This window comes from Pogoniulus pusillus, chromosome 2 (assembly GCF_015220805.1).
Source record: "Pogoniulus pusillus isolate bPogPus1 chromosome 2, bPogPus1.pri, whole genome shotgun sequence".
NCBI classification, from domain to species: Eukaryota; Metazoa; Chordata; class Aves; order Piciformes; family Lybiidae; genus Pogoniulus; species Pogoniulus pusillus.
In genome coordinates, this window is record NC_087265.1 from 13,649,296 (window position 1) to 13,675,036 (window position 25,741).

The 25,741-nt window shown below is 43.6% G+C and overlaps 1 protein-coding gene across 18 annotated transcripts in view; it reads right to left on the minus strand.

Annotated features, from left to right (window-relative positions):
* KALRN (kalirin RhoGEF kinase) overlaps window positions 1-25,741 on the minus strand; it is a 651,147-nt gene that overhangs the window by 227,500 nt on the left and 397,906 nt on the right. For all 18 annotated transcript variants that reach the window (XM_064156794.1, XM_064156788.1, XM_064156780.1 and 15 more), the window contains 2 exons: window positions 18,121-18,295; window positions 891-1,086 (listed from right to left, as the gene is read on the minus strand). In XM_064156794.1, coding sequence (XP_064012864.1) covers window positions 891-1,086; window positions 18,121-18,295 — 371 coding nt within the window. The remainder of the gene's footprint in view (window positions 1-890; window positions 1,087-18,120; window positions 18,296-25,741) is intronic.

Here is a 25,741-nt window from a genome sequence, read left to right on the forward strand (position 1 = left end):
TCAAATCTGACATTTAATAGCACATGGCAAAGACAGTGTTTTGTTTGCTTGGTGGTTTTTGGTTGGCTTTTTTTTTGGGGGGGGTGGTGGTGTTGATTTTTGTTTTGCATCCACATTGCCACTTTAAACATACCTGAATCTTCCTTTTCGACATGCACTCAAAAATTAATCATATTTCTTCTTAATACAAAGTAATTTCAATTAGAGATGACTGGAAACAGGAGTTTTGTTTCAGGACTGGTTTCAAGACTCTTGTATTTGAGTTCTTTCCAAGGGAGCTCTTGGATAACTAGTTTCTTTCTCCCCTCACTCCTCTCTCTCCCCCTCAGTCATATCTGAACCCTGACATGGTACTCAAGTCTGGGGAAAATTAAGTCAGCTTGTCTGTCACTTTGTCTCTCAATAAAGTGTAGTTGCAGAAAAGGTTAGGAGCCTAGAGTGGCTAGATTTCATGCAGACAGAGCCTAGAATGGCTAGACTTCACGCAGACTTCAGGTCACACCAGCCAGCTCAAGTATCAGTAACTCATGACTTGCTGCAGTGCTGACTTGGTGCAACAACAAAGAGTGTAACTTGTCTTGCCCTTCCCTTTCCATCCCCTTGGGAAGTGATCACAAATTCCATCCTGCAGTTGTGAAACTTTCTGAATGAGACTTGAAAGCTAGCTTTATTTCCTCAGTATCAAAGAAAGAACAATCTTTGACATATACTCTGGAATCAAAGAATTCCCCAAACTTGCAGAACATTTCTGTGGTGGACAGCCAGATGAGTTTTGGCTGTACTTGTGTCAAAAGCTGGTGTATTTGGTATACATTTTTAGGTGTTTGGGGTTTTCTTGGTTTTGTGAGTTTTATTCTCACATAAAACAGAAATCAGTTTGTTCTGCTCACCTGAAGCCTGGACCTCCATGATGTATTGGTGTAAATCTTGCCCTTGCTGGATGACTTCAAAGGTCATGTTGTTCATAGCCAATTTCCGCTCAGTGTGACGCTGCAAACGCTGCTCAGCCAGAGTGAGGTCTTCGGTATTGAAATCGTTCATTTGTCTCAGCAGATCTTCATTCCAGGCATCTAACTCTGCTGTGACCTTCATGAGCAGAAGACAGACACTGTATTCACTCAAGATCAAGTCAAAAAACTTTTTCTCAAATTGTGATTGGATCACAGAAGTACTTCACATCCTTACTCTGATCCAGAAACCTCCAAACCACAATCTCAGTACGCTCTGGATCTTGCCTGCTTAACATTTCACCTAGGTGAGGATCCATCAAAAGGTTATTGGTCCAACAAGAAATCTGGCACATCCTTTTTCCCTTACACATTCTGAGGGGCACTATAAAAGAAGACCTACAATATTCACATGGATGGTAGAGATAATATTTGTGAATAAATCCAAGTTTAAATGAAGAAGTAATGCTTACAGAATCACAAAACAATTTGCAACACCTATGACCACATAATTCCAAAATGGCCTGGATGTTTCTAAAAAGCATTTTGCAGCACACTGAGTGTTACATATGTTGTTGATTCTATCTTCATAGAACTTCAAATTATAAGCTGCTTCTATTGAGTCCTACAACATGCGTTCCTGTGCAACCTGATCTAGGTAAACCTACTTAACAGAGAGTTTGGACTAGATGACCCCCAGAGGTCCTTTTCAGCTGCTACCATTCTGTGATTTCTAGTTACTTTTACCAGTATAATGAAGAATATTTATCCATTCTTCACACAAAATGCATCATGAGCCTAAATATTTCATTATGAATCTGTGAGTCAATCACCACAGCATTGACTGCAGCTGTACAATGAATCCTGTGCTGTGCTTTCAGGTACTTACATTCTTTCTTAAGTGTCTTTCTGATGTTCTCAGTGGACTTGGGAGTAGGCCCTGTATAATTTTTTTCTCCTGTAGACCTGAAAGCTTTTACACTGGAGAGTGGATATGAATAATTCACTTCTACCAACATGGAAAGCACAGCACAGAAACACTGTACTCAGGGGGTGGTGAATCACCAGTGGTACCTGGCTCTAACCAAAGAGATGTATAACCTGCCAGTAACTCATGGGAACCTGCAAAAATAAGAATAAATCTTATGAAGAGCAACTGAAGGAGCTGGGGTTGTTTAGTATGAAAAACAGCAGGCTGAGGGGAGACCTCATCACTGTCTACAGGTACCCGAAAGGATGTTGCGAAGAGGTTGGTGCTGGTCTCTTCTCACAGGTAAACACTGATAGGATGATACTGTGATACTGTGAATGAGATGGGATGGTCTCAAGCTGTGACTGGGTAGGTTTAGACTAGATATTAGGAAAACAAATTGCACAGAAAGAATGGTCAGGTATTGGAATAAGCTGCCCAGGGAGGTGCTTGAGTCGCTGACACTGAATGTGTTTAAAAGTTGTTTGGATGTGGTGCTTGGAAATAGGGTTAAGGGTGAATCATGTAGAGCAGGGATATCAGTTGGACTTGGTGATCCTGAGGGTGTTTTCCAACCTGAAGGTTCCTGTGGTTCTGTGAAAAATCATCTGCTGCTTTTCCCTCCCTCAGTATAACACTTAGCCTAATAATTTTAGCAGTCCATTTACTGTGTCTTCAGCATTTTACATTTTTATCCACAAGTAGCCAACCTGTATGAAAAGCTCTTCTCTGTTTATTGCCTGCTCAGTTAAAGCAAGGTCTAAACCTCCTACCAAATGCACAGCCTCACCTCCGTCTAGGTTCTGCAGACCACCTAGATTACTGCAGACAAAAAGAGGGAGTCTGCTAGTGACAATGAAGGGGTGGGAGAGGCAAGGGGCATGGGAATTAAACCATGCATATAGATCAGTTCCATGCAGAATACAATGGAACTCTCTTAATTCTGATTTTATGGAGTCAATTCCCCATATCTTGATTCAGGAAAGCTAAAACTAGGTATCTGAATTCCTGTACCAGTACACATTATGATGTAGAGAAAAGATTTCTTTCTCTCACTAAAAATGATCTTCAGTGCCTGTATGCAGTCAGGTGTTTAACTACCTAAATAGCCAAGAGTGAGCAGGTTCCATTTAGTTTTCCTTTCCAGAAGACACACATTATACCCAATGCAGGCAGAGAAAGGCAGCCCAAACAGCCTGGCTCTCACCCTCCTCACATCAGAATGGATGTGAGTACACAGTTTTGCATTAGAAGGCAAAAAAAAGTTTGCTTCAGAGAAGCAGAAAAGGAGATTTACTCAACCAAGAACCTAGAACTGGAGCTGCAGGGTGAAAGGCAGAGCATGGATATCCTGAGGGGCTTCTATTTTTCATCAGCTTGTTCCACTGCCCATTCCACTCAATTACCTTTAAATAATAACTATCTCTAGCCTTTCTGGCCTCATTCCTGATTCCAGAAGCCTGTGATTCATTCACACATCACAGCTGAGGTCCCTGAATTGTGGAGACTTATTGGCAGATTTAACAGTTATGGAGAAATCATCAAAGTAGATGCTGGAGACAAATCCTCAGCTAATAGTAATTGGAACAGAGGAGATCTTGAACTTGTTTCAAAGTACAAACAATGAGATTAGAGTAAATGCAGGTTCCTACAGTCATGGCAGTAACAGTTAAAGTTCAATACAAAGCCCTTTCCGCTCTCTGAGATGGGCAGGCATTTGATACAAGTGAATCAGATGCATTTTAGTTTCTTTCTGAGCTCTTACAAATATTGTATGAATTTATGTCACTGGTTGTCAGGCTGCTAAAACACAATTATTGGAAATTTTGCCAAGGATTCACAAAGTACTTCCCAACTCCCCATGAACATTCTCATGAGTGGGCACTCAGGAAGATGCCTAAAAGCATTTATAAGTGACAGTAACAGAAAAGATTAAAACAATTGAAGAAAAGTGTTACATTAGTTTGCTCTGACAGCCATGATGCTTTCAATATGGGAATGGCTGATCAAAACAAAATCTCTCCACCCTGTTTATATCTGTGGATACCAGCTCCAGGACAGGAAAATGGAAATCCTGAACTGTCTGAGGAGTCAATGATGGACACATGAAGAAATCAATGCATGTTGGCACAAGTATGCTGAGATCCAGTGTTTCTACAAAGCTGCCTGTGCAAAGCTGTTTGTTACTTTTCCACTTGGCTGTTGAAGGGCCACTGATCAACATTGTTTTTACTGTTAAACCTACAATATTTTTCATTCAAGCACAGGGAAATGGAACTGTATTGCTTTTTGTCTCTTAGGCTGGGGAGTCAAGGCAGGTCTGTAGAGGAGAGGCATTGACAAACTCCCAGGCAACACTGGTGTTCACGTCAACAACTGGCTTTCACCAGGCTACCCACAGAGAAGGAGCTGCACTGAAATATCTACCTGTCCTACAGGCCATTGGAAGGCACTGAAGGGCTTGTGCTCCATTATTCACACTCCCCATTTCAAATCAGTGCTTCCAGTCAGAGCTCAGGATGTGAGCTGATAACACAGGATGAAAATCCAGCCCATGGTGCCCCATGCCATATAGGCAGGACCAGGAACAAAGACTGCACCTGGTGGAAGGGAAGTTGCCTCTAAGCAGGGGCTCATGAAAGAGTGAGAGTCATCCCACATGGTGGGTTAGAGGAAGAAAGGAAGGAGTCAGACACAGCAAGAGGTGGAACATCACCACATTTCTCAGGCGAAGTGTGCAGGAAGGTTGGGTACATTGCTCTGAGTAACTGAGACAAACAGATGGCTAGAAGGGAATCTAAAGCACACAGAGGCAAAGAAGCAGTAGCAGAGCTGTGATAACAACCCAGGTTTCCTGAATCCCAGTCTATTTCCCTATCTCAAAGATCAGCCTGCTTTGCTTATCTCATTTTTTCGTCTGCACAGCCAATGCCTCACAATCCCAGAACTTTCTGTACTTCAAACTGGACCATATGGAAATGGCACTAGGTCCCTAACTGGTTTGACTTGGGTATAGGGAAAATGATTTATTTTTCTTCAGGAAGAAGTTGTAACTAGGAAGTTCTGTCAAGTACACATGTGTATTTCTGGAATCTAAAAAAAAAAATAGTTTGTTTGCTTTCACAGATTGGCCAGACACTGACATCTATGACAAAACTCAGGCAGCTTCAGACAAAAGTATTTTATCTGTAAAGCTAATTGCACAGGGCCTGTGTCAGGAGCTGTCTTGTAAGTGTGGCTCACCTGCCCAATAATTTGTTTTCTTTCCTCTTTACACAGAGAAATGGCTGATTTGAGCTTACTCTGTACTTTCTGCCAATTGTTTTGGAGGAAGAACTGACAGCACTTCTTACCTTTATTCACTTCCCACTGTTCCTGATTCTAAATACACCTTAGCATCTCTCACATGCCTTGGGAAAAGCCCTGAGTGATACTTTGCTCTGCTGTGGCATGGGAGAAATCACACGAAAGCAGAAGGCTCATGAGAACAGCAACAGTGACAGTGCACAGGCCTGCATGAGCAAAAGCAGCAGACATCCCCAGGTGCCCACACACTTTCAAGGGAAGCTGCACATGTGCCTCATTGTCAGCCACACACTGTCAGACTGCGTAGAAGAAGCCATGCTTCTTCCTTACTGGTGGCCAAGAAACAGCTCCTTATTACTAAAGGAAGTGGTCCCACAGTATTCATTGACAGAGAAATACATGACAAAGCAATCCACTATGGACCTAGAAAGCAGCATACTTCTTTACTCTTCACATGAAATGGATGCTGGGAGGAGAAACTAATGCTGGTAGTGAATCCAGTCTAGTGTTGAATGAGATAGCTGAGAGCACTGCTTCCAGAGCAGTGGAGGAAGCACAAGAGTTAAGATCAGCACCTGAGCACATACTGGGTTTGTGCTGAGCTCCATGCTAATATGTCAAGGCCATAGAAGATATACAGACTATGTCTGCTTTCCATGCAGTCATAGTTGCCACAGCCTAGACCGCACACTTTTAGTCAAGATTCCCAGCAGCCTAATATAGCCACATTCCCACTACTGCAATGCTGCTGCATTTGCTGCTTCCTGGATTTCTTGCACTGCAACACCAGTAAAGTGTGAGCAAAAGGAAAGAGATGTTCTTCATCAGTCCTGAAGAGAGGCTGAGAGTATAGAGAAGAGGTATGCAGGTGAAAAGCAATAGCAGTAATAATAAAAGCAGTAACAGCCTAGTCATTTCATACCTACACTGCAGTCTGCTTGTGCATTAGATCAGAGTCCTCTTGAGCTGCAGCAATAATTATCTGCAATAATTCCATATCTAAATCTTAAGTTTTTTGTTTTGTTTTTCCATGCTGCTACTGAGATCTTCCAGAAAATGGTGCTGCTGAGCCTGGAATGTTGCTTGTTTGCCTTAATTCAGTGTTTAACACCTAAAGTTGTTTTGTTTAATGCCAACCAGAAAAAAAATTGTTTGCCAATTGAAGGAGGTGGAGAGGGGAAATGAGGAATTGAGTAAGAGAAGATAAATTTAATACAGCAAATGATTCACACAGGAGTCGAAATTCTTAAGTACAGGCTGAGAAAGGGCATGTGAGGAGGAGAGAAAGAAAGTTCTATCTTGGAGCAGGAGCGATCAACACAGAGAGTGGGCTCATGGGAGGGATCTGGGAAAAGTAAAGATATTTGGGAAGAACAAGCAAATATAGGAGGTAGCTTGGGAGAGGAATGATAGTGCAAGTAGGAGGAGGAGCAAAGGTGAGAAGAGTGGGTAGAACATGGGGATGAGGCAGGACAGGAGGAACAGGCACAGGGCAGGCTGTACAGAGCTTGGAATCAAGAAAAGGGGATATCTATCTCATTTCAAGAGAAAAAAAATGTGGCAGCCATACTGTTGGGATGAACAAATTGTGAAGATGGATGAGAAGAGAGGTTAGATATGATCCAGGAAGTAATAATAATAAAAAACAGTAATTGTGATTCCTGAATGCTGAAGGGAGGAGATCAGATCTCCAGGCACCAGACAAGCCAGAGGCAAAAGTACTTGGCTCCACTTCAGTATTTAGAGCAGGCTGGAACAGCAGAGGACTGGATGTGCAGTGTTAAGTGGACCTACGAGCAGACTAATACTGAAGGTATATGGCAGAGGAGATGTAGGTAGGAAAGGGTGAATGAAACCATCACTTCTGCAGACCATGACACAGAGTTTGCTGTCCCTCCTTCTCAGGTCTCCCTAACCCAAACCCGAAGGGTGAGTAACCCTAACCCTGACCCCTCACCCCAAGCCCGACCTCTCAACCTAATCCCAAACCTAATGGTCTAACCCTAATCTTAACCCTCTAACTATAACCCCTGATCCCTAACCCTAACCCCCAACTCCTAAATCCCAACCCTTAACCCCCAACCCTGACTCCTAACCCTCACCCTAACTCTAACCCTGACCCCTCACCCCAACCCTAGTGGACTAACCCTAACACCCTAACTGTAACCCCCAACCCCAAAACCCTACCCCCAACCTCCTAACCCTACTCTCGCCCCCCAACCCCAACTCCTAGCCCTAACCCCCCAACCCTTGTCCATAAACCCTCAACCCTAACCCCTCATCCCTAACCTCCACCCCTAACCCTAACCCCTAACTGAAGCTGTGCAGCGTGACAATGCTGTCACTCATTATTTTGGACAATAGACAGAGATGCCACACTGGCTTAGTGGGCAACTGGGCCACTGAAATGTAAAAAGGCTGTCACAGTGATAATTCTGCTCCAAAAGCTAGGGTGCCCAGGACAGGTTAGTGCTTACTTCTCCTTAAAATGATATGCAGTTTGAAAACTTGTTATATGTGGAGAAGAAAATCAAAAGAGAACTAAGACATGATAGGACATCAGCTTAAGAAAAGAAGAGGCTAATTTTTTTCTTACTCTGCACTTTCTTCCAAATGTATCTCCTGCATAATCTCTGCAACTCTTATTTCCAAGAAAAATGCTCACATTTGTGCATCAATTCTAAGTCAGAAGTCTTGTACCTTCACATAGAAGCTAAGTCACTTGGAAGATTGTAAATGTCAGTGAAGTAAACCACTGTGAAAGCTGACTTCTGTCCCCTTCTAAGCTCATAGTAAGAAATGGATGTGAGCAGCCAGAAGAGCCAGTAAGTGAAATCAAGGCAAAAACATTTAAATAGCAGGTGAAATGGAGCCAAAGACATTGAGTGGTAGAAAATTACATAACCAGCAGGTGAAGATTTTAGTGATCGTGGGGCTTTTTTGAAAGATAACAAACAGCAACCAAGACCAAATTCATAATGTATAGTGGCAACCTCCATAATTCCCTCTAGGACTATGTCCTGGCCTAGAATCCACCTTTCTGTAAGACTACAGTACATGGGCTCTGCCTAGCACTGCACAGATCCAGATGCTTTGCAGGAAACAAAACAGACACAAGGAAAGGATCTGCAAAGCTCTGAGAAAGTGAAAGAAGTTTCTTTGGAGGTAACCATCAAACATTGTGTGCTAGTTTGAAGCAAGCTGGAATGTTTTGGTACAAGAACTAGACAACGGGCAGTGAAATGAAAACAATTGATGTCAACTTCTCTCACAGTCACACTGAGAGCTCTGGGAAGAAGAAGTAAACTTTCTCCATTTTGTCTTTCTCTTCTGCCTTTGCCTTAAGACCTGGTCACATCTCATTAACCCTGCTCCTACTAACCTTGCTCCCTAACCTCTTGGCTGCACTTCTCTTCTTCCTGAGAACTGGGGTAAGGTTGAGAGGGCCAGGGGAGGTGTTGGGGTGGTTTGAAACTCCCTCCTGGGGACTTAGGTTTCTGGGAGGGGAGTTGTGCTTTTGTATTGTTTATCCTTTGTATATTTCTGTATATAATTGTATATAACTGTATATATTGTAAATAGCTGCTTGTAAATTCTGCTAGCTGTAAATAAATTGCTTCATCTATATTCCCAGGGTCCGTCTGAGTTAGCTGGGGCACATACAAAGTGTGGGGGGGCGGGGTAACCCCCAAACCATCACACATTGCAAGAGAGGTATTGGCTGAGATCATACCTGTTCTCAGTCACAAGGATTTACAGAGGCCTACTGGAGAATTTGACCTTCTCTCTATAAAAGATACATGTTAAAAATATGCAGACTCTGGAGAGCAGTAATTTTGTTAGGGGCTGCAACTCAGTGCATTTTACCATTCATTTCTTCTGCATTTAATCAGCATTTGAATGCACATTAGCACTCATTCAAATAATGGTTAAAAAAAAACATTCATAGGACTGTTTTTGAAGCAAGAGACAAAGTGTATTTGACAGTTCTTACTGAGGATATAACTCGGGGATAAAACTGTGCTTCTTATGGATAATGTGCTGAGTGTGGTGCCAGCGCTGCTGCTAATGTCTGACAGCTATCATCCCTTGAGTCTTACACCCTATTTCCTCACAGTGGATCAGCTGCCATGCATTCCCTCTGCATGAAACCTCCTAAGTAACTTGCCTGGCTGCTCAAACTCAGCTGAGGTCTGCACCAACATTGAAAAACCAGCTATATAATCCTAATGATTCCATCTTGTGACTTGGTAAAGGAATAAAACATATCAGGCACCAAAGTCAGAGACACTTCCTAAATAAAGAATGGGCTGCCATTCTATGGTTTTAAGACCTAAGGTAGAATAGCCTCCCCTAGGGATAGCCAGGTTCTCTCACGTTTCTGTAATGGCTCTTTCCAGGTGTTGTCATAGTTTGGATTTCATCATTTACCTCAAGAAGCCAGAGTGTAAATATCAGTCAGTATAATGAGAATCAGGCAATAAAGAACAGGCAGCACATGCTATGTGCCTGTGGGTTCCCGTCTGAATTTGTACCTGCCAAACTTGCCTTGACTCAAGTATGAGACAAAAGCTTCCTGTGCAGTTTAGAAGTCCTAAAAGAATGCAGCTGCTTTGTCCTGCCACAGAAATGAGCAGGTGGCTTTTCTTTAAGTAAAATACTTCTCCTGAAGACAACATGCAACAATAGTTGGCAGGCTTCATTGAAATACAAGAAAAGGTCCAATGATGTAAAGGGTGAGAGCCAAGAGCATGGAGCCAGGCTCTTCTCGGTGATGCCCAGTGACAGGACAAGGGGCAATGAGTGGAATTTGAGGCATAGGAAGCCCCATGTAAATGTGAGGAAAAAATTCTTCACTGTGAGGGTGACAGAACAACAGAACAGGCTGCCCAGAGGGGTTCTGGAGTCTCCCTCTCTGGAAAAACTCACAATCCACCTGGATGCAACCCAGTGTGAGCTGCTATAGGTGATCCTGCTCTGGCAGGAGGGTTGGACTAGACAATCTTTTGAGGTCCTTTCCAAGCCTCTAACATTCTGTGATTCCATATAGAAAAGCACAAAGAATTCTTAGAGAAATACACAACTAAGGATGCTTCTAAGGCTACTTGCTAGACTGGAGAGACAAGGACCTCTAAGCTTGACTAGGTAAAAAGAACATGTGCAATCAAGTACGTGGAGAAGGAAAATGAGGGGGACCCAGAGGAAGACTGTGCCATCAAAGGTGCAAGAACTGAAAGACAAAGGAAAAACAAATTGGTCAAGGCTGGCCTTGGGGCTGATAAGGTATAAGAATCATGCCAAGCAACCTAAGGGACACATGCAACATGTCACCTGCATCTATTAATGAGTTCCAGGAAAATGTATGAATGTTAATTAGTTCTTGGGAAATCAGTGAATAGGCATAGAACGCTGATGTATATTCTCTGTAAGATTCTTGTTTGGGTAGACACCTGGGTGGAGTGATCCCACTGCGTGCCCAGCTGTCAGTAAAGCAATGCCTGCTCTCTACACCGCCACTGGTCTTACGAAGTCTCTGCTGTATTCGGTAACAGACGCCCAAATAGATGGAAGGAAGTGCTGCTTATGAAGTAATCATCAATTCTGAAGCTTGTCTGCACTCCACATCTCTGTCAGGAAGAGAAAACTATAGAAAAGATCAAAACTGAGGAGGGCTACAAAGCAGATGGGTACAGTACTAGTTTAGGAAGGAGTGCCATAGGAAAGAGTTATGTGATCTACAGCATGGATTTCAATACCTGGGGAGAAGAGTAAAAGCAGGAAGGTTTCCAAAGCACAAATGACACACAGACACTTTCTAAATAAAACTAAAAGCCAATCACTCAGTTGTGATTTATGTCCTCGAAAAAAATCCTACTACTTAGCAGTATTAAGAGAAAGAGAGGGCAGCAAGGAAAATTAACAGGGAAAAAAAAGTTAGATACCAAAACAGGATGAAAAGAGACAACACGAGATGTAACTACTCTCAGACTGAGCTCTCATGTGTTGCCTTCCCTAAAGGTGCTGGAAGCAAACAGACTCCCTCAGCAGCATCCTTCCAGCTTCCACTAAAGAAATATCATTTTTTTTTCTCTCATCAGAGTTCCCAGGGAAGGGTCATCATCATAAGGGATTCCCTGAAGCATAAGAAACTGAGAGCCAAGGGTGGGAACTGAGGGGTGGAAATGGGAAACTTGGTGCTTGACAAGGCAGAATGAGCAAAGAGAGAGGACAGAAGGGCAGCAAAGAGAGAGGACAGAAGGGCAGCAAAGAGAGAGGACAGAAGGGCAGCAAAGAGAGAGGACAGAAGGGCAGCAAAGAGAGAGGACAGAAGGGCAGCAAAGAGAGAGGACAGAAGGGCAGCAAAGAGAGAGGACAGAAGGGCAGCAAAGAGAGAGGACAGAAGGGCAGCAAAGAGAGAGGACAGAAGGGCAGCAAAGAGAGAGGACAGAAGGGCAGCAAAGAGAGAGGACAGAAGGGCAGCAAAGAGAGAGGACAGAAGGGCAGCAAAGAGAGAGGACAGAAGGGCAGCAAAGAGAGAGGACAGAAGGGCAGCAAAGAGAGAGGACAGAAGGGCAGCAAAGAGAGAGGACAGAAGGGCAGCAAAGAGAGAGGACAGAAGGGCAGCAAAGAGAGAGGACAGAAGGGCAGCAAAGAGAGAGGACAGAAGGGCAGCAAAGAGAGAGGACAGAAGGGCAGCAAAGAGAGAGGACAGAAGGGCAGCAAAGAGAGAGGACAGAAGGGCAGCAAAGAGAGAGGACAGAAGGGCAGCAAAGAGAGAGGACAGAAGGGCAGCAAAGAGAGAGGACAGAAGGGCAGCAAAGAGAGAGGACAGAAGGGCAGCAAAGAGAGAGGACAGAAGGGCAGCAAAGAGAGAGGACAGAAGGGCAGCAAAGAGAGAGGACAGAAGGGCAGCAAAGAGAGAGGACAGAAGGGCAGCAAAGAGAGAGGACAGAAGGGCAGCAAAGAGAGAGGACAGAAGGGCAGCAAAGAGAGAGGACAGAAGGGCAGCAAAGAGAGAGGACAGAAGGGCAGCAAAGAGAGAGGACAGAAGGGCAGCAAAGAGAGAGGACAGAAGGGCAGCAAAGAGAGAGGACAGAAGGGCAGCAAAGAGAGAGGACAGAAGGGCAGCAAAGAGAGAGGACAGAAGGGCAGCAAAGAGAGAGGACAGAAGGGCAGCAAAGAGAGAGGACAGAAGGGCAGCAAAGAGAGAGGACAGAAGGGCAGCAAAGAGAGAGGACAGAAGGGCAGCAAAGAGAGAGGACAGAAGGGCAGCAAAGAGAGAGGACAGAAGGGCAGCAAAGAGAGAGGACAGAAGGGCAGCAAAGAGAGAGGACAGAAGGGCAGCAAAGAGAGGGGACAGAAGGGCAGCAAAGAGAGAGGACAGAAGGGCAGCAAAGAGAGAGGACAGAAGGGCAGCAAAGAGAGAGGACAGAAGGGCAGCAAAGAGGACAAAAGCATTCAGGTTTCATATAGCATATAGTTTGTGTGTACAGGAAGGAGAGAGATTGACATGGCTGCAGCAGGTAGAGGGGTTTCATTAGGAATATGTTCAATATGGCACTGCTCTTTGGACAGATGGAAGGGGGCTTATCTAGGCTAGAAAAAGAGAAGTTCATCTGACATTATTTGACTCTTCTTAATCTACGCAGGATCTAGGCTATTATGGAAAATTAAAACCTAAATACAGTTCCAGCCACAGCTCAAGCTACTTGTCTTTGATAGAAAAAAAGACTTCATTTCCTGTTTTAAATGTTGCCACCTTTTCCCTTTAAGAGCTTGGGATAGTCAACCATTAGAAGTACTACAAGCCTTTTAATTATGGTAACAAAAAATCTTCTCAATAAGAGCATGATATAATTTTGTTACATTTGATAACAGTTTCCTACTGACTTGGAGCTTTATTCTACTGCTGAGGCAAGGGACTGCAATCTAGTTTCTAAGGATCATTACTGTGTCAGTATGAGTCAATTCAGCTGTTGCCTGAAACGTGCAGCTTACAGGTGTCATTTTACATTTGATTTCTAATGGCCTTCCTTCTTATTATCCATCAAGCTGTTTTTCTTGTTTAAGCACTAAATGTACTTATGTGCTGGTTTGAAGCTAGCTAGAATGTTTTGGTGAGAAGAGCTAGATTACAGGCTGTGGAAAGAAAACAATGGTGATGTCTACTTCCCTCATAGGCTTGCTGAGATGTATAAGAACAAGAAATAAAAACATAGATAACCATTCTCGCTTGGGCTGCTGGCTGAGCTGCATCTCTCTAACCTCACCCTCCACTTTGGGCTAATCCACTTTGCTTCCTAACCCCCTGGCTGAACCTCCATTCTTCCTTGGGACTGGGGTAAGGTTGAGAGGGGAAGGGGTGGTTGGGAGCCCCTCCTGGGGACTCAGGTTTCTGGGGGGGGGGGGGAGTTGCATTTCTGTATTAGCTTTTTTACCTTGTATATTTCTGTCTATAACTGTATATACTGTAAATGTCTGCTTGTACATTGTGCCAGCTGTAAATATAAGCTTCATTCATATTTCCAGAGCCAGCTGAGTCTAGTCTGGATGACTTCTAAAGTGGGGGGTGAACACCCAAACCATCACCATACAGGTGTCATTTTATATTTGATTTCTAATGGCCTTCCTTTTTATTATCCATCAAGCTGCTTTTCTTGTTTAAGCACTAAATGTACTTATAAAACTCAAGATACTGACCCTCATATAGTTTTCATGATGTGTTGTCATAAATCAAGTGTCATAATTACTATACAAACAAAACCCCATTTTTTGCAGAAAGAGGGAGCTTCCTAAATAAAGTCACCTGCCCACAGACTCCTATGAAACACACTGCCAGGTTTTCTTGCTATATTAATCTTGTAGAGGGAATTCAGGTGTTCTTATGCTAGGAAATAGCAAATCTACAGTGACAACTAAGTGGTGATTTTCTTTAAAATCTTTTCTACCTAATCTGATTTTAGGAGATTCTGAAGCACATTTCCAGTTTTAAATACCTTGATGTATCACAGCCATTTCAAATGTGTCTGTGAACATACAGAAGTAGGATTCATGCAGAAAAAACAACCAAAAAATACACCCCAAACCCCCATAGGGATCCACAAAGTATTCTCATCTCTGGCACCACATGTTGAAAGCACCAGGATAAGTCACATCATTGGACTGCCCAGGGAGGTGGTGGAGTCACCACCCCTGGACTGGTGCTGAATAAAAGAATGGATGAGGCACTTAGTGCCATGGTCTAAGTGACTGGATAGGGCTGGGTGCTAGGTTGGACTGGATGATCTTGGAGGTCTCTTCCAACCTCGTTGATTCTATGATCATCTCCTGGTGCTTTGGGTGCCCCATTAATAAAGCAATCCACAGTGATAACAGTGTTTGAGATCTTTGTCTGAAAGATTCAACACAAAGAAAAATGATTTGAAAACAACAGGGGTTTTAACTTTTTAATTTTTAGATCTTTACTTAAATCAGCATAATTCTAGGTTCAGAGCTAGAATTTGCAGTGAAACAGGTTGAGATCTTAATGAATGACTTGCATGGGTTCACCATACAGACATATTTGGGTGTTCCAGGAGGTGTGCTAGTTTGAAGCAGGGTAGAATGTTTTGGTGAGAAGAACTAGATCACAGGCTGTGAAAGGAAAACAATGGTGATGTCTACTTCACTCAGAGTCTTGCTGAATAAGAAATGAAAACATGAGATAGCACTCTCACCATTATTTCTCTCACTCAGGCTGCTGACTGAGCTGCATCTTACTCCCTAACCTCACCTTCCATTTGGCCTAACCCACCTTTGCTTCTTAACCTCTTGGCTGAACCTCTGTTCTTCTTTAGGACTGGGGTAAGGTCGAGAGGGGCAGGGGGAAGGTGCAGGGGTGGTTGAGAGCCCCTCCTGGGGACTCAGGTTTCTGGGAGGGGAGTTGTGTTTCTGTATTACCTTTTACCTTGCATATTTCTGTCTATAACTGTAGATACTGTAAATATCTGCTTGTATATTGTGCTAGCTGTAAATAAATAGCTTCATTTATATTCCCAGAGCTGGCTGAGTCTAGTCTGGGTGATTTCTAAAGTGTGGGGGGCAGGGAACACCCAAACCATCACAGGAGGACATACTTTTTTCTTTTTTTTTTTTATCCCTTCACTTTTGAAAACACAGCTGTCAATTTTAGGTCTGTACAAGCATCTGCCAACACATCCCATTTGTATCTTTAGAGTAAAAGTCTCAATTTTACAGCATTTGACACACTGTATAATCAAAATATCTTCTACTTAAATAGAGGAGATGCTATATCATAGAATCAACCAGGTTGGAAGAGACCTCCAAGATCATCCAGTCTAACCTAGCACCCAGCCCTAGCCAGTCAACTAGACCATGGCACTAACTGCCTCAGCCAGGCTTTTCTTGAACACCTCCAGGGATGGTGACTCCACCACCTCCCTGGGCAGCCCATTCCAACGGGAAATCACCCTCTCTGGGAAGACCTTCCTCCTAACATCCAGCCTATACCTCACCTGGCACGACTTGAGCCTGTGTCCCTTGTTCTGTTGCTGGTTGCCTGGGAGAAGAGACCAACCCCCACCTGGGGGTTGCTGTTAACAGCAATGAGGTCATTCCCTCATGAGAAGTCCAGAACTGGACACAGTACTCAAGATGTGGTCTGACCAGTGCTGAGTACAGGGGAAGAATAACCTCTCTCATCCTACTGGCCACAGTATTCCTGATACAGGCCAGGATGCCATTGGCTCTCTTGGCCACCTGGGCACACTGCTGGCTCATCTTCAGCTACTATCTACCAGTACCCCCAGGTCCCTTTCCTCCTGGCTGCTTTCCAGCCACTCTGTCCCCAGCCTGTAGTGCTGCTTGGGGTTGTTGTGGCCAAAGTGCAGAATCCTGCACTGGCCTTGTTAAATCTCATCCCATTGGCCTCTGCCCACCCATCCAGCCTGTCCAGGTCCCTCTGCAAGGCTCTCCTACCCTCCAACAGACCAAAATCTGCTCCTAGCTTGGTGTCATCTGCAAACTTACTGATGATGGACTCGATCCCCTTGTCCAAATCGTCAATATAGATACTGAAGGCTCCTAAATTTTGAATGTAGATTCTTAAGACAAGGTATGTTATTGGACATGGAATGCACACTTACATGTACACAGGCTCACAAAGAATGTTGTAAGCAAAATGAAACTATTCTAGATGGCATAAATAACAAGCACTGTGGAATAGACTTCAATACAGAACCTAATTAGGATCACCAAATCCAAACAATATCCCTACTCTACAAGGTGCACCCTAAAAGCACATTCCCAATTACCACATCCAGAGTCAGTGACTCAACCACTTCCCTGGGCAGCTCATTCCAGTGCCTGATCACGCTTTCTGTGAAAAGAACCTTCCTAATATCTATTCTAAACCTTGCAGCTTGAGGCCATTCCCTCTTGCTCCATCACTAATTACTTCTGAGAAGAGACCAGCAGCAGTCTCTCCACAATGTCCTTTCAGGCAGCTGTAGAGAGCAATGAGGTCTCCCCTTAGTCTCCTCTTTTTCAAACTAAACAGCTCCAGCTGCCTTGGTCGCTTTTCATGACATTTGTTCTCCAGGCCCCTCCCAGCTTTGTTGCCCTCCTCTGCATTTGCTCCAGCATCTCCACATCCCTCTTGCAAGTGAACACAATACTCAAGGTGTGGCCTTACCAGAGCAGAGTAGATTACCCATAGATTTAAAAACAACACCTTCTGGAATATACCACCATAAAACACTTAAAGGTGCTTCATGAACTAAAGGAGCACCAGTTGGATACAGTAGGAGGAAGACACCTGAGAAGGGACCTAAGTGTTGACACATGGTTTCCAAGTGCACAACTTCACTTGTGAGTTGTCCATTTTGCATCATATCCTATCAAGATCAGAGCAAGTATTCAGGGACATTGGCTGGAGTCTCTCTAACATTTCTCAGTCCAAAAATGCTTCAATTATTAATGTTTTGAGGAGTTTTCTATCCAGTGCTTTTGATTTCAAACCAGAAGTTCACACAGAGCCGAAAGACTCCTTTTTTTTTTTGCACAAGGACATACAAATATACTTTAACTTTCTCCTTTTTTCTTCCTTCCTTTTTTAATAAGCCCACTGTGATGCTTTAAAAGGCCATCTTTTAAATAGATTTTCCTTTCATGCATAACATGTTTTGTTTCATTTGTTGGGTTAAAGCCAAGCATGTATCACTTTGTATATATCTATCATAGAATCATTTAGCATGGGAAAAAGCTCCAAGACCATCAAACCAAACCATTAACCATACTCCACTAAGTCCACCACTAACCCATATCCCCAAGCACCACATCTACGCAGTTTTTAAACACTTGCAGAGATAATGACTCAACAAGTTCCCTGGACAGCTTATTCCAATGCCTGATAATATTCTCAGTGATTTTTTCCACCTAATATCCAACTTAAACCTCCCCTCATGCAACTTGAGGACATTCCCTCATTCTGTCACTAATTACTTTGGAAAAGAGATCAACACCCACCTCATGGCAACCTGCCTTATATGTTTGTATCTGAAGAGACAAACCTTACTAGTAAAACAGACAGAATTGACTACTGTCAATAAAGAGTTATAGCAGGGGCACCTTGCAAAGCTTGTCTGCAAAGCAGGCAGATTCTCAGCAGAGTCAGTTAAACAGGCACAAATTTATTTCAGTGAATTCTAGCAGTAAAATATGATGAAGTGTATTTTTAGCTTCAACCTGCCAAACTTAAAACCTAGCTGTAACTCTCTCTCCCCCTCACTGGACAGCTGAGCGCAATCAAACAGCTCCAGTGTATCCTAACAGAGTATGTTTATATATGGTCCTCTTCCCACAGCTCTACCTTTCTGAGATCATGCAGCCAGCTCTTACCTCAATGGTGTACTGTTCAAAAATCCGGAGCTGAAGGAAAATGTCTAGCTTAATCTTCCTCTCATGGAAGAGCTCTTCCATCTGTACCTGGGCCTCATCGAGCTGCTGAAGGACAGATTCAATGTGGCTGATGGAGCTATTGTGTGGAGTCTTATTGTTGGAAACAGCAGAGTCCCTGTAACAAGGTAGATAGCGTGGTTAAAGCTGAGCTTCAGGCAGGCAAGAGAGCAAGAATTACGTGTTTGTGATTCTGCATGCTGTTGAGAAGCAAATCCAAGCACAAATGGCTGAAGGTATATGCAGCACCCATCCCTTTTACTCGCTGAAATCCTGCAGCTCCTGAGCTCAGCACAAAGTTTGACCAAGGGATCATCCCTTCCTGTGTCCTGACACTGCAGTCTTACACACTTGGAAGGGGGAAGGGAGGAGAATGAGACATTCTTGAAAAGACTCTCTGGCAATCCCCTTTAATCCTACAGAGAGACTTGCTCCAGCCTATATTCACAACAAGCTCAGAGATTCTAGTTAGTCACCCAGAGTTTACCAAGTTAATGTTGTGCATTAGTTTTTATTACTTATAGACTAATTGAATCAGAATTACCAAGATTTTAGACACTGGATTACACAGTACAACAATAGATGCAGAATACAGCGCAAAAAAAACTCTGCTGAAGGAAAATACCTTCCAAACACTGCAGTCTCTGATTTGTCTTTCCATTGGGATAAGTGAAATGAGATGTGGCTGTGAGAGGTCAGCTGCTGCTCCACCTGCATCTTCCATATACAGGCAGCAGAAGGGAGCTAGCCCTTTAACTGGAGGGCTAGGACCAATGGGAAGTTTGCTGTACCTGAAAGGAGTCTTAGCATGGGCATAGGACAATCCCAACAGTTTCTTTTCTATATGTGCTCTCACATATATCAACAAGCTCACCTACAGCCTGCTATGTCTTCAGGACATTTTTTTTTTCAGTGAGTATTTTATGGATAAAGAGCCTTTGCAAACATAAAGAGCTGAGATTTATCCTTAAATACACCACAGAAGGTCCCTCTACTTTAGAAAGAATCAGAAAGGAAGCTCTGTGGCCATAATTTAATCTTGTCTTTGGTACTTTGGCTAAAACAAGATTTAGATGTGACAGTTTTCTCCACCCATCTTGCTCAAAGGTAGGTGATAGTAGCTGCACTATTTGGCACACTAAAGCCAGGCCAGCTCAAAATGCTATCAAATATACTTGTAGAAAGCCCTGTGCACTGGTAGGGTGAAGTAGGTAACTCAGATCAATATTTCAACATTCAGCAATATTTCCTATCAACCTCCAGTTGTGGCAAGGGGCACATTTACAAACCCAACAGGGCACACTGGACTATGAGTGCACCAACAAACTCCCATGTGTGCAGCAAACTGTCTGACACTATCAAAGACAAGTAAACATTCAGTCATGTCCTACCTGGTCACTGCATTGTCCCACAGGGACCAAACATGGCTAGGAGCCATTTTTCTGGCCAGCTAACCTGGGCTGCTGAGTAGAGGTGCCCACAAATCTCCCCACTGTAGAAGAGTGCTAGTATGTTCCCAATTTTTAGGGTTCTTTTTCTCTTTTCTGAGTTGACTTTTTCCTCCATAAATACCTAACAAAGCATTCATCATTTGCTACAGAACTTGACTGAAAAGCTTGTGCTTTGCTCTTTGCAAGTAATTATCTCGTAGAGTCAGATCAAAACAACACACACTCAACTGAAATGTTAATTGAACACTGTCAGTGAGCATAAATGAGGAAAAAAAAGGCATAAACTTTTGCAGATGGCTTCAACTGAAACTATGCATTGACACACAGAGTCACTTTAGGAAAGGTTAGACCACACCTTTGAAGTTCTAAGCCAACAAACCACAAGTTATTCTGTTTTCGTTATGTGTCTTAAAGAAACAGAATAAGCATTTCCCTGAACATCTGAAGCCTAAGAGTAAAATGCAGAATGCTATTAACTGCAACATACTTTGCCCTTTGGATGTGTTTCACCTCTTTTTCTGCAAATACTTTATATTTGCTACCCTGAACTTCAGATACTTCAGTGTTACTCTGAAGCATGTATTACGAACTTCCCTGGCTTCCAAGGGAATACTAGAATCATAGAACTGCTGAGGCTAGAAGGGATCTTTGAGACCATCAAATCCGGCTGCTACCCTAAAGCTCACAGTCCCACCACAACTGCTAAACTACAGCCATTAGACCATGTCCCTCAGGACCACACCCACATGTCCTTTAAATACCTCCAGGGACGGTGGCACTACCATCTCCCTGGGCAGCCCATTCAAATACCTGATAACTCCTTCTGTGAAGAAGTTTCCTTCTGGGAAGGAGTTATCCTAATATCCAGCCTGAACCTTCCTTGGCATAATTTGAGCTTGTTTCCTCTTCCTGCTACTCTCTACAAGTGATATGGTTTGTGACCCACTCTGTCAGCCCTATGTTTTCACCTTCTTGGTGACTACAAGGTTTCCCTCTGCCTCCACATTAGAGCTGTTCAAAGGAAGGATGAATGGAAATAGCAACACGAGATTTTGAAACTGCAGCTTAATCTGAGGCCACCTTCAGTCAACTTGTTTCCTTTCAATCAGCACTTGTCTTCTATATAGGAAGATGAGATATGCCTTCATTCAAATACAGGACTATAACTATTCATGTATCACATAGATGATTATCACAGTATCACAGTATCATCAGGGTTGGAAGAGATTAAATGGATTCTTTAAAGCTGGTGTTGAATAATCTCTTGTGGGATCTAAAGACACACTTGGGAGTTTAGCAATTCTTCTTCACTGAACATCACAGTATCACAGTATTATCAGGGTTGGAAGAGACCTCACAGATCATCAAGTCCAACCCTTTACCACAGAGCTCAAGGCTAGACCATGGCACCAAGTGCCACGTCCAATCTTGCCTTGAACAGCCCCAGGGATGGCGACTCCACCACCTCCCCGGGCAGCCCATTCCAGTGTCCAATGACTCTCTCAGTGAAGAACTTTCTCCTCACCTCCAGCCTAAATTTCCCCTGGCGCAGCCTGAGGCTGTGTCCTCTCGTTCTGGTGCTGGCCACCTGAGAGAAGAGAGCAACCTCCTCCTGGCCACGACCACCCCTCAGGTAGTTGTAGACAGCAATAAGGTCACTCCTGAGCCTCCTCTTCTCCAGGCTTCTCACTTGTTGGAGAAATTCTTGTTAGCACAGCACACAAGAATTGATAAACATGAGCAACCCGTGCTGGGAACGTCCTTGGTTCCCAGTTAGTTCAGGAAATCGAGCTGTAAACAGCTGAGCACCCCACACACAGCTGCAGTGGGCAGAGACTAGATAACCAAGGGGGCTGGAGTGGGTGGTGATGGAGGCTGACCCTTAGAATGTTGTGATAAATTAACCTATGCACGCCTTACAAGTAACTCTGGACCCTCTGACTGTAACCGATCTTGGTGGAGCACGCCTATTGCCAGAAGTGCATATAAGTCACTGCATCACGGAAATAAAGGGGATTTGACCATCTAACAACCATATTGGTGAACAAAGAGTCATCTTCCCACAGCGCTCCACCGAACGGTTTTCAACAATCACTCTTCAAATCCAGCCAGCCTTGCATTCCAGTGGCTAAGGCAATACAAAAATTTGAGTGTAATAATCTGGTATTTTTCACAGCCTCCTCAGATAAGGCCTCCCCAATCCCTATATAATCTGGTTTGAGAAGGTTCTTCTTACAGAAAAGGAAATTTATGAGACTGGATGCTTCTATCACAAGATTTCTTGATCTCTCTGGTGATGAGAAATTCTAGGAAAGAATTCATAGAAGACTCCTCCTAGTCTCTGACAGGTTATGAATTAGAGTTATAAAGCACAGGGAAATTACTGGGAAAAAATACAAAACAAACTTGAGGGCATCAAAAAACTGAGTTTGATGCACTGCTGTTGAGCTTGTTCAGAATGGATGCTCTGCTCCTGCAACCCCTTTCACTGCTTTAACTGTGAGAAAGCTTAGTGAAACATACCTATTATCAAAAGCTCATGTGCTGAACTACTGTAATGAAGGCAAGATATACAATTCTTCACTGCCATTTTTTTGCCCCTAAAAATTCTTGCTCTTTCACATCTCACTGGAGCAAGTCATTGTTTTGTCTCTCACAAATGTGCAGAAGTATTGCTCCCAGTAGCACCCTTAGAAACGCAGTTCAGGATTTCCTTCATGTTGACTGCTGAGAACAACAATGAGCTCAGCAAAATACCAAGAAGGGAGAGAGAAAAAAAGGGTTTACAATGCCAGCTGTGACATGCAGAGTGCTGCTAGCCAGGTCTAGTTTATTCCTCATAGGTATGGTCTTCTGATGCAGTCACTCTAAAGATCCTCCATGAAGAACTAGTCCAGGCAGCTGAGCTTTCCCTGATCTATCTGGAGAAGATAAAAAGTGCTGTTATACAAATCATAGAATCAACCAGGTTGGAAGAGACCTCCAAGATCATCCTGTCCAACCCACCACCCAGCCCTAGCCAGTCAACTAGACCATGGCACTAAGTGCCTCATCCAGGCTTTTCTTGAACACCTTCAGGGATGGTGACTCCACCACCTCCCTTGGCAGCCCATTCCAATGCCAATCACTCTCTCTGGCAACAACTTCCTCCTAACACCCAGCCTATGCTTCCCCCGGCACAACTTGAGACTGTGTCCCCTTGTTCTATTGCTGGTTGTCTGGGAGAAGAGGCCAACCCCCACCTGGCTATAATGTCCCTTCAGGTAGTTGTAGACAGCAATGAGGTCACCCCTGAGCCTCCTCTTCTCCAGGCTAAACAACCCCAGCTCCCTCAGCCTCTCCTCCATAGGGTTTGTGTTCCAGGCCCCTCACCAGCTTTGTTGCCCTTCTCTAATGATCTTCTCTAAACCAGTATCTGTTCTCTCAAACAACACATTTTTTTCTCAAAGCCCCTTTGAGTTTTTTGGTTTAAACCTGTGCTATGCCATGCTTGATAAGAGCAGTGCATTTCATTCACAGAATCAGTCAGGGTTGGGAGGGACAACAAGGATCATCTAGTTCCAACTCCCCTGCCACAGGCAGGGACACCCTGCCCTAGATCAGGCTGGCCAGAGCCTCATCCAGCCTGGCCTTAAACACCTCCAGGGATGGGGCCTCGACCACCTCCCTGGGTAACCCATTCCAGGGTCTTGCCACTCTCATGGTGAAGAACTTCCTCCTCACATCCAGTCTGAATCTCCCCACCTCCAGCTTTGCTCCATTCCTAGTTCTGTTACTACCCAATAGCCTAAAAAGTCCCTCCCCAGCTTTTTTGTAGGCCCCCTTCAGATACTTGAAGGCCACAATAAAGTCACCTGGGAGCCTCCTCTTCTCCAGACTGAACAGCCCCTTCCCTTCACTGATCTTCAGCTATTCTTCATGACAGGTACAAGGTGATCCACACTGTGAAATGCAACGCTAAGGAAAGATTGCAGCAATTCTGCTTTTTTCTCTTCTCCTTTATCTCCATGTTCTTCACTTTTGCCAGCAGGCACAAAGCAGTTAGAGTGGGCACACGCAGAGGTGGTTTTACATTTTTCTTACAGGCTTCTCCCTCACTGTTTGAAAGAGTCCAGCTTCGCATTAGAGGCTTTGCAGTCAGTCAGAGTGCTAAAACCAACACTTGAATCAGAGACTGCCTTGACAGTTCAGCTCTGCAATGCATCTAGGGCTTCATCCTTCAGACTATTTCTATTTCTGTATTTGGTCTTAACTTTATCAGAAACAAGGGATCACTTTACACAAATATATGTTCCAGCTTGCTCACTGGCCAGAATATAAGCCAGACCTCAAACCCAACATTTCTTTGTTAAATACAGCCACAAGTCCTGCCTTCAAACTTCACAAATGTTTGGGCATGACCCCAATTTCTTTACTTTTCAAAGGCTGAAACCAAGAGTTGACTAAGTTGACATCAAAAAGCTCAAGTTCCATACACAATCTTCCAGTTCACCTCTGTCCTTGCATGACCTTGCAGCCACTAGGCTAGCCCTTCTCCAACAAATGCTATTTATACTGATGTTCCATATCTTGTCAGCCCCAAATATTGTCATGGCCCCACTCTCAAACTCCACATGCCAATTTCTGCTGACTCAGGTGCAAGTAGAAAGCCTTTAGGCCAATCCCAAATCTAGCACCAAGACTCTTTCAATACAAACACATTCTGCAATGTCACAAACCACCCCACATACTTCACTTGGTGGGCTACTACAGGGTCTCCTTTCAGGTCTCTTCTCTGTAGGTGTTCACACTGAAACGATGTTATACTGATAGGTGGGATGAATAACAAAACAGTATTTAGTCTCTAATTTCATTGTCATTTTATGATCTCCTAGAAATGCCCTAAATTCTGAAAAGAAGTTCCTTTGCTTGAAGTGAAATTACCTTTCAGACCTTTGATTCTCCTGTTTTGGCTGGCCATATACACATTCTTATCTAAAATCTCCTCCTTCTGGCAGCTCAATTACCAAACACAGCATGTTTCCTTCTTATTTATCAGCAAACATAAATGAATGGATGGACAGAGCTTAGCTATGTGTAGTCTTGCTCCTTCCTTTCCAACTCTGATGTTGGCAAGTAGTACCACAGCTCAGATTCCCTGTTCTCCACTGTGCTGCAGGCAAGACACATACATCAAGACTAAGAATTTACACAGGCTCTCATGTGTGACTGTCTAGGGCTGAATGACAAAACCTAGAAAAACCCTTTCAAATCTCTCTCTCACTTATTTTTCCCCTGACCCAGTGGAGAACACTCTGCATCCAGGGTAACAGGTAAAGCTATAGAGGAAAGCTCAACATGTAGCTGTAGAAGAAGTGTTGAGGACCCTAAGAGGGCTCTTAAGAGCAGACTTTCATCAGAGCCTTTCATTATCTACTTTGCCCAAGAGCACCCCAGGCTTTTCCTGTTGCTTTTAGTTTTCTGCACTTCTCATGTGATAAACGAAGGCATCAGATTAGGAAAACTCAGGGTGAGGAGGGTAAGTCTCTGGTGAAATGCATAAAACCTGGCAGAGTTGTTTATTGTCAATGCATACGGAACATACACGGTAGGTACATGTAGATCAGGGCAATCTGTAACACTAAAAAGACCTAAATAATAAGCAATATATTGAACTTTGTTTTAAGCTCAGCAACGTCACTAAAAAGCAGGAAAACTGCACTGCTGCCAACAAACTTCAAGCCAGAGAAAACCACTGTAAATAAAAACAAATGAGAGAGACTCACAGCTACAAATTTTGTCTAAGCTTATTCTGCAAATATTTGCCCTACTACATTTACAGGCTGAGGAAACAAAAGAAAACTCCCAAATTCCTGAAGCCTTCTCTTCATGTATTTTATATTAAGTAAAATGAGTTGGTTTAATTCATAATGCAAGTAGAACTGGCAGTATAAGAACATCTTTGACAGTATGAATAAACCTCACATGGGCAAACATAAATAGAAGGGTGCTGCACGCAAAATGAAAGAGTGAAGATTGTTAGGCATGTGTATATTTTATTAAGAGGAATATACTTCACCTACCTCAGGAGCAACTATAAATCACGAGGCCTTGGCTCACAACCATTTAGCAGT